We start from the raw sequence: 9,783 nt of genomic DNA on the forward strand, positions 1-9,783 counted from the left end.
AGTGTCTCCGCTCCGTCTTTCGGTCTGTCTGTGTCGATGATCCGAGCTTGCGCACTGAGCGCGTCCATTGTCTGTCCAGGAGCAGCAGCGGAGAGGAGCTGAGAGGAGCGCCCGATCTGAGCGCAGGGGGAGCGGCTTCACTGTGACCCCGATCTCCGGGGAAGCGGTGGGGGGTGGGGGGGATATGAGGCGGAGGATAGTGTCGTCTGGTTGGAGCTTATCGGACCGGACCAGCGTTTGGTGACGACGTCATTTATTCCTAAGACAGACCGTCTTTTCTTTTTGTTTTTTTTCCTCCAGACAGACAGCAACAGTTGTCACGATGTCTGAGATCAGATGAGTGGAGAGACTGCGGCGCTCCTGTGAACCGGGCCGGCCGGGGTGATTCAGCAGCTGGGGCAGCGCCGGGGAGCGGCGCGCATCTGTTTAACCTTGCAGGGGTTTGGTTGCGCTCAGCAGCCCCCCACCTACACCACCACCACCCCTCCGGTTTGGGTTTCTAATCATTCAGTTGTCATCATTTGCCTGCGGGTTGAGGTGAATCCAGACGTGAGGGCTGGCGCATGTGCCGCTCAGCAGGGAAACGCGCTGTTGCGTCTGCAGAGAGTCAGAGCTGAGACGCACGGACAGACAGACAGACAGACAGGAGCGAGGGGAGGGACGGGGGGGGGCACAGCCTGTTTGGGTTCTCTCGATCCAACCAAAACCCCCACCCTCTTCTCTCCCGCTTTGGATGGGGGGAAAGCAGAGCACGGCAGGGCGGCCCCGGGGTGCTTTTCCCGGCGTCTCTTCGGATGACAGCGCGGTGCCTCCATCGGCCCACTTCGGTCACTACCGGCCGAGCGGCACCATGGGACTGCGCAGCCGCTCGGTGAGCTCCGTGGCCGGGATGGGCATCGAGCACAGTCCCGCCGTGCCCTTCGGCTTCTACACCCCCAGAGGGACGGACTCGGAGCGCGCCGGTGGGGGGTCAGGGGGCACTACGGCGGCCCCGCATGGCACCGGCTACCAGGACACTGGGGGCGGAGGGCATCACACGGACGGGGTGCTCTATTTGGGGTCCCGGGGGTCGCTGGCTGACACCTTACCCCTGCACATCGCACCCCGCTGGTTCAGCGCTCACAGCGGTAAGATCTGCTGCACAGACACCCAAAGCTGGATTCATTCCAACAGTGGCTACAGAAAGTTTTTTAAGGGGCGCAGAGTAAAGGGGGCACAAAATCACTGGGTGGCGCACAGCTGAATGCCAGAATATGATACAGTTTAAAAGTAAAATGTGAAGAAAAACTGTCTGTAGATATGATAGGAATGGAAAGCAGGAAACAGCTCTATACAGTATAATAAAAAATAACAAGACAAAGGCAATAAAAGACTGAAAATAAATGTAACTCATTGAAACTGGCCATTATTTATGTTCATCTCATAATGGAAAAAAGTGCAAAAAATGCACAAAGCAAAACAAAATAAACATGTCTTCCTCTCTTTTAAATTCATATTTATGGATAAACAGTTCAACTGAAACATCATTATTTCAACTTTTTTATTTTCTTTAGTCCGACTGTTTTTAATATTCTTTTTTGTTTCTGCATTTTTTATTTTATTTTTTATTTATTTATTTATTTATTCCTGCTTGCTTTGATTCTGTGTTATTTTCCTATATTTTAATCATGTAAAGCACTTTGCATTGTCTTTGTACTGAATTGTGCTATACAGATAAATTTGCCTTTAATTGCCTTTTGCCTTGACAAAAAAGTGTTTAAAATGCTAAAATAACAACTAGGTTAATAACCCACATTTCATATACCCACCCTGATCAACCCCCTCAAACACATGGCCACCAATTTTTATTCTAAAAATGTAAAAACAAAATCTAACTTTTACTTCAGGCTTAGGGTTCACTGAGAAATATACATCTGCAGAACCTCATACTTAGATTAGGCATCATTCTTAGTAGGAAAGGGATGCCACTTAAACACTGGAATGAATGAATGCTCTGTTTATAGGTTATATTGGATTCCAGCCGTAAAGTGTGCTCTCCATCTTGACTGTCACTGCTGCGCCATCTGCATAGGTCATTCCTTGTTGTGTGAAATGACAGTAATAAGCCTCTTGCCAAATCTGGCTGAGTCAATTAGACATGCGATTAGAGTGGAAGGAGGGCGAGGCTGGAGAACGGAGGGTGGACAGTGATGTCCCTGCTAATCTGCAGCTCACTTATCTCTACAATATGTCTCTGTTTTTGAGTGAACGCACCTGTGCAGACACAAATATAGGCCTGCACATGCACCGGGTAACCCTCACCTTACCTTACTGGAAGCTGCAGGTTAGCCTTAAGTACTGAGTTTGTTCTGTTACTACCTCAAACATCAGGGTTGTTTGGTGGGGTGTTTTATGTGCTGGATCAACAGAAAGTAGTTCACAAAGCAGGGGATGGCAGATGATTACACCAATAACAGGCTCATCTGGTGCTCATTATTCAGGCAAACAGGCCAAGAGGTCCATAGAAACAACAGAGAATTTCCACATGAGTGGTGAGAAGAAAAGAAAACCTTAGCTCAAAAACAGCAAACATGTAAAAGAGAAATCTCTAAGTGAGTCAGAATTCTGCCAAAGGGGCAAAATGGTAATAAATGATGATAATAATATGAGCATTTTTATTCAAAACGCATGCATATGCCACTGCATGAAAAGTGAGATTTTCGTCCCCGTAATCCCCCGTAAACTCCTGCAGATCTGCCTGATTTTCGTCAGTTTCCGACAATTTGCAACCCGTGCTTGTCCGCGTTTGTCGTGCCACAAATTGTCGGAAACGGACAGTGACGTAGGTGGAGAGCGATCAGCTGTACTAATGGCCCTAATTAGCATATGAATGCAGCAAACCAGCGCGGCTGGCCAGGTCTGGCTTGAATAACCTTCTCAGTATTGGCTGAAACCACTATTCTCAAACAAGTGAAGTCGCTCGTGATTGGCAGCAAAACCACACGTGGCCACGCCAGGCTTTAATTTTCTTACTGAGTATTGGACGGAACCACTTCTTTTTAAACAAGTAAAGTCGCTCGTGATTGGTTGGCATATATATATATTTACATATATATATTTATTCATATATATTTATTCATTTATATATATATATATTCATATATTTATTCATTCATATATTTATTCATTCATATGCTGTGTATTTATGTTATCCTACACTACTACACAATTATTATGCTACCATCAAGGACATGAATGAATTTATACAGGAAATGAAGATTTGCCAGGAAGCTGTTTATGCAAAGAAAGAGCTTTATTAAAACACACACAACTATATACAACGCGTATCCAAACACATGTGTATCTAAAAATTACAACTCCGTGAACGGTCCGTTTGCTTCCTCGGGGTTGGAGGTAACTGGCAGCATTCCCTCCGAGGCAGGTCCGATGTGCAGCAGGACTGCAGCTTAACACAGAGTTCAGTGAGATCCGGCCTACGTAATGGCGGCGACCGTACAATCCATCCAGAGACACCGCCGACGACGCCATCTTCTTCGTCGGACATGAGGTCGACGGTGGCGGACTTCCAGAGTTCCACTTCCTCATCTGCCAGCACACTCTGCCTCGCCTTCAGCAGCTGAAAAAAAAAAAACATGAATCAGCGCACTGCATATGGACACAACACATCTATCAATGCACCTGAAAAATAGTCACCAAATAAAGTCTTACCCTCTTTCGTCTGTCAGATAGCCTGGCAGCCTCCGCACGCAGCGTGCTGGCTAGCAGCGTGTATCTGAAGCTCCTGCATACCGTCTCATAATACGTCTTACAGGCAGCTGGAAAACAATTAAATGAGAGTGGTATGAATAAAAAAATTAAAAAAATCAAACGCAAGTCACAGTAACAAGGAAGGAGAAAACATTAAAACAAGTCACTTACACAAAATGTCGTCTTTATCAACATCGTGCAAATCCGAGCAAATAGGAGGTCACCGCCTCATTGTGAGGCGACTGTAGTCTGTGAAAGAAAAAAAAAAAGTACAGCTATGGTCGGTATCCATCCGTATCCATGTCCTTTTACCGCAGAATGAAAGCATATTCTTTAAACCTTACCCCTGCCGGTTCATAGCGCCTGCAATTAGTCTCCGAGTTGTTAAGACGGCATAATGCTTCCTGTGAATCACAAAAAATACACTTTAGTAAAGCTTTAGGCTAGGCTGCTTTTAGCTTACCTAGCTAGGCTAGGCTGTCTTTAGCTTGCCTAGCTAAGCTAGGCTGCTTTTAGCATAGCTACCAGTAATCAAACAAATATTTACCGCTAGCGTGGCGTTGTGCACCCGTCTTCTCTTCCTCGAGTTCGTATATCCCGCAAAGTTGCTCGACTGCAGATAGGGTGGCCAGATGTCCGGCTTTAGGGCGGACAGTCCGGATTTTCATTGCACTGTCCGGCGTTGCACCCAGCCGGACGTGTATTTGTCCTCCTTTACCCCCAGATTCCACATACTCTGTCAGCGCTCCGCCCCGCTCACGTACGGAGTACTTGTCTGTCTTCTTCTTCTTCTTGTCGAGTTTTATGGCGGTTGGCAACAAACTGTTAGTAGCATTACCGCCACTTACTGGTATGGAGTGTGGTTCGTGATGGTTTAAATATTGATCCTGATACATTCTACCCTAACTTCTTCTAAACATACATTCAAACATTCACACTTAAAAATATAAACATATTTGTGCACAGCTTTGTATATCATTCCTTCACTCACAAACACACTTACTATAATTAAATTCTATGGAATAATTTCGTTTTCTTTAGAAATCGAATAATTATTTGTATGTGTTTACTCCCTAAATTTTTCCTCAGTATATCTAATAAATTAACCTTCTCCTTAATGTCTTCAAACTCTCTTCTCATATATCTTCTCTCTTTTTCATATTTATGACATTCTAATATAACATGTTCTATGGTTTCATATTTATCACAGAAATCACATTTGCCCGTTTTATGTTTTTGTATTTTAAAAAGTGTATGATTAAGTCCTGTATGACCAAATCTTAACCTTGTTATCACTCTTTCATCCTTTCTATTTCTTCTTCCATTTCTTCTTTCTCCTACCATCTTCTGAATTTTATAAAACCATCTTCCTGTTTTATCTTCATCCCACCTTTTTTGCCAAATTTCCATAAGTTTCTCTTTAATAATACTCTTTCCTTCTGATTTACTTATTTTAACTATAAAACTAATCGAATGTTTAATTGCCCTTTTTGCCATTTTATCTGCCCTCTCGTTTCCTTCCACCCCAATATGTGCTGGAACCCACACAAATGTAACTATCAGCCCCATGTTTCGTATTCTGAACAGTGTATGATTTATTTCTCATAAAATGTCCATCCTACTATCTGTATTACTTGTCTGTCATGTAAATCAATGAGAGCTGGTCACCATCCTCCGCTCGTCACCGCCCACATACGTCTTCTCCGTCCTTCACCGTCAAAATACGGAGCTGAGCTATTTTTTGCTCCCCTCCGGTCCGTCCAGATCAAGACCCGCTATTGCAATCGCACCAAACAGAAAAAAGAATGTAGAGAAGACCCGGTTTGTCAAATTAAATTATAGTAAAAACAGATCGGTATCTAGAAATTAGAGCATAGTTTGTATATATTCCCAAAAACTAAAACAATAAATTTAGATTTTATTTCCTGGCAAAACATTCAATTCGGTTTATCCATTAAAGAAAAAAAAATTTGGAATTTTTAATCAATATTCTAATAATTGTAACAAAGTATTATATCCATAAATGTCGCTATGCAAAATGCTCCCTCCCAATCTCTGCTCTCAAAAATGAACTTTCCCTTTTCAAAAGATGTCTGAGAAAGATGCAGAATTTAAATGCAATTAAATTGTTTGAGTTAATTGAAGAATTTCAGTTGGTAGTCCCCACTGATTAATTTACTTTAACTACTATTATTATTTTATTTATTTTTATTTATTTTATTTTATTTTATACTTTGTTCCAGCCTGTGCATTTAATTTTATTTTTCAAAAGCAGGAGTTGTGATATTTCTTCTTGTATTGAAATATTTGTTATTGACTTGTTGTTTAAGATTGTTATTGTTTTCTTATATATTCAATAACAAAAAAAAAAAAAGTGGAAATCTAAAAAAAAAAATTAACCATTACAGCCAACTGATTCTGATTAAAACTAATTTTTGAAGTAAATTATTTTGTGTATTTTTTTTACATAACATTTGCATACACAGTAATCTAGCGTACTTTAATTAAATAAATCAATTCAAGCTACCATCTATTTGGGGGATATTTATTGCTACACTTTGGGCCACTTAAAACCAATTTAGCATGCTGACCTATGTCCTTATGACCACAGTGTACCAATCTTCTGATGGCTACTTCCAACAGGATAATGCGCCATGTTATAAAGTGAATCATCTCAGAATCATTTCTTGAAACTTTTCCACTTAAGTAATTGTGAATTGAGCATATTGACAGACAACATTTTATTTTTTATCTTAAATGCAAATTTAAAAAAAAATAATTACTGCTCTAAATGTATTGCTCTGTCAGCTAAAGATCTGTTTTGGTCTCTATACTTTAATTAAATAAATCAATTCAAGCTAAAATGTAAGAGGCTATACCTGATCTCTTTGTATCAGAGATTTTCTTACCCAGGTTTGCATTTGTATAGCTCACAGCATGTTCATTAACATGTTAAAGCCTCCCCTAGAATTCCATGGGGGGGAGGCATGGGGGGAACACTGCCTAAGAAATTCCACGTCAATTTCTGACAATTTACGGGAGTTTTCGTCGAAGCCTGCAAATTGCCGTATACTGCCGCTAACCTGAAGTTCCACGACAATCTACAGTGCCGTATATTGACGAAAATCCCACTTTTCATGCAGTGTGCAGATTCAATACCATAAGGCCTTTGATATGTTACAAGCATGCTCCTTCTCTCTGCTTGTGACTTGCACATTTAATCCTATATTTCTAATTTTTGCAATAATCCGCAGATGAAAAAAGGAAATTCTAGAAACCTCTTTGATATGGGATTTAAATGACAGGTCCTAATAAAAAATAACACCAAGATTCTTTTACTTTATTAACTGAGATCAAGGTAATCCCATCCAAATGAAGTGACTGGCTAATCAGCTTCTTTTCCAAAGACTCTAATCAAAAGACTTTAACTTCTGTTTTGTCTGCATTCAGAAGCAGAAAGTTAAGAGTCATCCAGGTTTTTATGTCTTCAGACATGCCTGTAATCTATGTAATGGGTTAGCTTCATCTGGATTATAGACAGATATAGCTGGGTATCATCAGCATAACAGTGGAAATTAATCCCATGCTGTCTAATAACTCTACCGATTGGGAGCATGTATAAAGTAAAGAGAATTGGTCCTAGCACTGATCCCTGTGGTACTCCGCAGGTAACCTTGGAGCAAGAAGAAGATTTATCATTAACGTGAACAAGCTGAAGTCGGTCAGATATATAAGATTTAAACCAGTCTAGTGCTGTTTCTTTAATTCCAACAAAATATTCAAGTCTTTCTTTAGAATATTATGATCAACTGGATCAAATGCAGAACTGAGATCCAACTGGACCAGTACAGATACAGTCCATTATCTGAGGCCATGAGAATATCATTAGCGACTTTAAAATGTTAGAAAATGCTTTGCTAACATTAATAGCTACAATAAGGAAGAAAACCCTATTTAGCTTACTGTCTCAAGAGCAGCGTTGCCAAATCCTCAATAAGAAAAGTCTTTTCTTTATTTTGTTACATTTTATTATGGCTGCCACTGTGAGGCGCCTGGGGAGCAGTCTGAGGTTAAAGGTACACTATGCAACCGGTGTTGATTTTCCAGTGAGGCTCCCCCCAGAGGGCGAAAGTAAAAGTGCACTGTCGTAAATATGCACAGCTGTTCTCCTGGTTTCTCCGTCAAGCCAGGCGCGGTTGTTTTTAGCTTAACAGCGAATGACTAATGCTGCGTTCACACTGGACGTAGCTGGCGCGACAGAAGCAGCAAATTTACATGCAAAGTCAATGGTTGAAGTGCGTCAAGGCGCAGCAAAAGGTCCCGCAGCAGAAGCAGCACGTCTGAGCAGCTGAAGCAGCGCATCGGGCTACATCTGACGCAGGGAAAGAGACACAGCGCTGATGATCACTCCACTTAAACAGTTTATTGACGCCTAAATTAACTTAAAATGCAGAAATCTGCCGGCAGAATATGCAGTTTGGATTATTTAGATGAAAAACACCTACCAGCTGCCGCGGTGAACCGCTGCTGATGAAGGGATTCCTACTGTCGGCGCACCGCTGGTATGTGGGGGTCTGAGCGGCTCCGACAGAAAAAATATTGAAGGCAGGATAATAATCTGAATGAACTGACTGCACTGATTACGTTTTCAGGTGTATTTTCTCACTTAAACACATATTAAAACTACTTTATTCCAAATGATCACAGCAAATATAGCTGCAAGGCAGAGAAAGGTTAGTGAAGCTCCGCCCAACGCGCCTCAGACACACTTTTGCACCGCGCAGCCAGAGCAGCAAAGCTGCTTCAGCCACGCGTCAGAACTAACTGGAACAAGCAGCAAAAATGAAGCAGCAGACGCGATTTTGCTGCTTTTGCTGCGTGAACGTAGCATAACTGCACAAAGATCGCCACTGTGCTAGCAATGAGAATGCTTTTAACTGGGGGCGTGTAGCAGTTCTCGCCGTAAAGCAAGACCGACTCTCACGAGACTTCTGAGCCTGTGGGTGCGGGTCGGTGCTCCTGCAGTTGCAAGTGCAGTATTTCCCCCACAGACCACCAGGGCGGCCGAGAATACCTTTGTTCAACCTGAAATGACTCATTTAGTCATCCATAACCTTATGGAACACATTAATTAACTGAAAAATGTTGCATAGTGTGCCTTTAAGGGTCTTGCTCAAGGACCCTGAGTGGTCGTCTGTGGGAGTCAAACTTAGAACCTCCAGGACCCAAAGCGCAATGCTCTATCCACCACCTCCTCAGAAAAGCAGCTTCTGGCTGTCCTGAAAGGTGCTGGATTACGGCATCACCCCATTTCCATAATGTCATAATGGGATTTTAAGAGTAATAGCTTTTATAGAAACAAATAAAGAAATTACCCAGAATTTAGCAATTTAGTTCTACACTCATTCGCGGGAGAGAGGAGGAGGCAGGCTTATGACTCCTCTTGCTCAGGACAGAGTTTGGTGCTTTTGTGTGTTGCCTCCCAAGTCTCCATTAATACAGCAAAAAGTTGCTAGTTTTGGGACCAGTCCCTTTTTTGACTAGAGAAGACTGACTGGTCCCTAAATTCAGCAACAAAAGCGCTAAGTTGGCAACACTGCTCATGAGGCGGGATTTTCTAAAAAGAAGCCAATCATGGGTAGTTTACTTTGTTCAGTGTTTCCACGCTCAGAGTGACAGAAATTGACAAGAGATGTCCAAACATGAGTAGGCGTGAATCTAGAGGTGCATAAGAACCAACCCATGAGTGCAGAAAAGGTGCATGGACTCATGGAATATCGGTGACCTCTTGGTATTGGATCCGCATGCATAAAACATTTGAAATGTGTGTCTCTTTAAATAAAACTGCTGGTATGAGTATTTATTAACTGTGCCCTTTTAGCAGAATTATTACTTCTTAAGGCGGATTTATAATCAAAAACGAGGCCGTCTGTGTGTGTGTCGCAGTTAACACAGATATGCCCCCCCCCCCCCCCCCCCCCCCCCCCTTCCGCAGACACTCTGCTGCACCTCTCCAAAATTGTAGGTGCCTGCAGA

At 42.3% G+C, this 9,783-nt stretch overlaps 1 protein-coding gene across 1 annotated transcript; it reads left to right on the plus strand.

Annotated features, from left to right (window-relative positions):
* On the plus strand, positions 1–1,337 carry znrf1 (zinc and ring finger 1). The gene has a single exon (XM_038274451.1). The coding sequence runs from the start codon at positions 734–736 to the stop codon at positions 1,241–1,243; it is 510 nt and encodes a 169-aa protein (XP_038130379.1). The 5' UTR covers positions 1–733; the 3' UTR covers positions 1,244–1,337.
* Positions 1,338–9,783: the final 8,446 nt, after the last annotated feature.

This window comes from Cyprinodon tularosa, unplaced genomic scaffold (genome assembly GCF_016077235.1).
Source record: "Cyprinodon tularosa strain WSP-4 unplaced genomic scaffold, ASM1607723v1 ctg917, whole genome shotgun sequence".
In the NCBI taxonomy this organism is placed as follows: domain Eukaryota; kingdom Metazoa; phylum Chordata; class Actinopteri; order Cyprinodontiformes; family Cyprinodontidae; genus Cyprinodon; species Cyprinodon tularosa.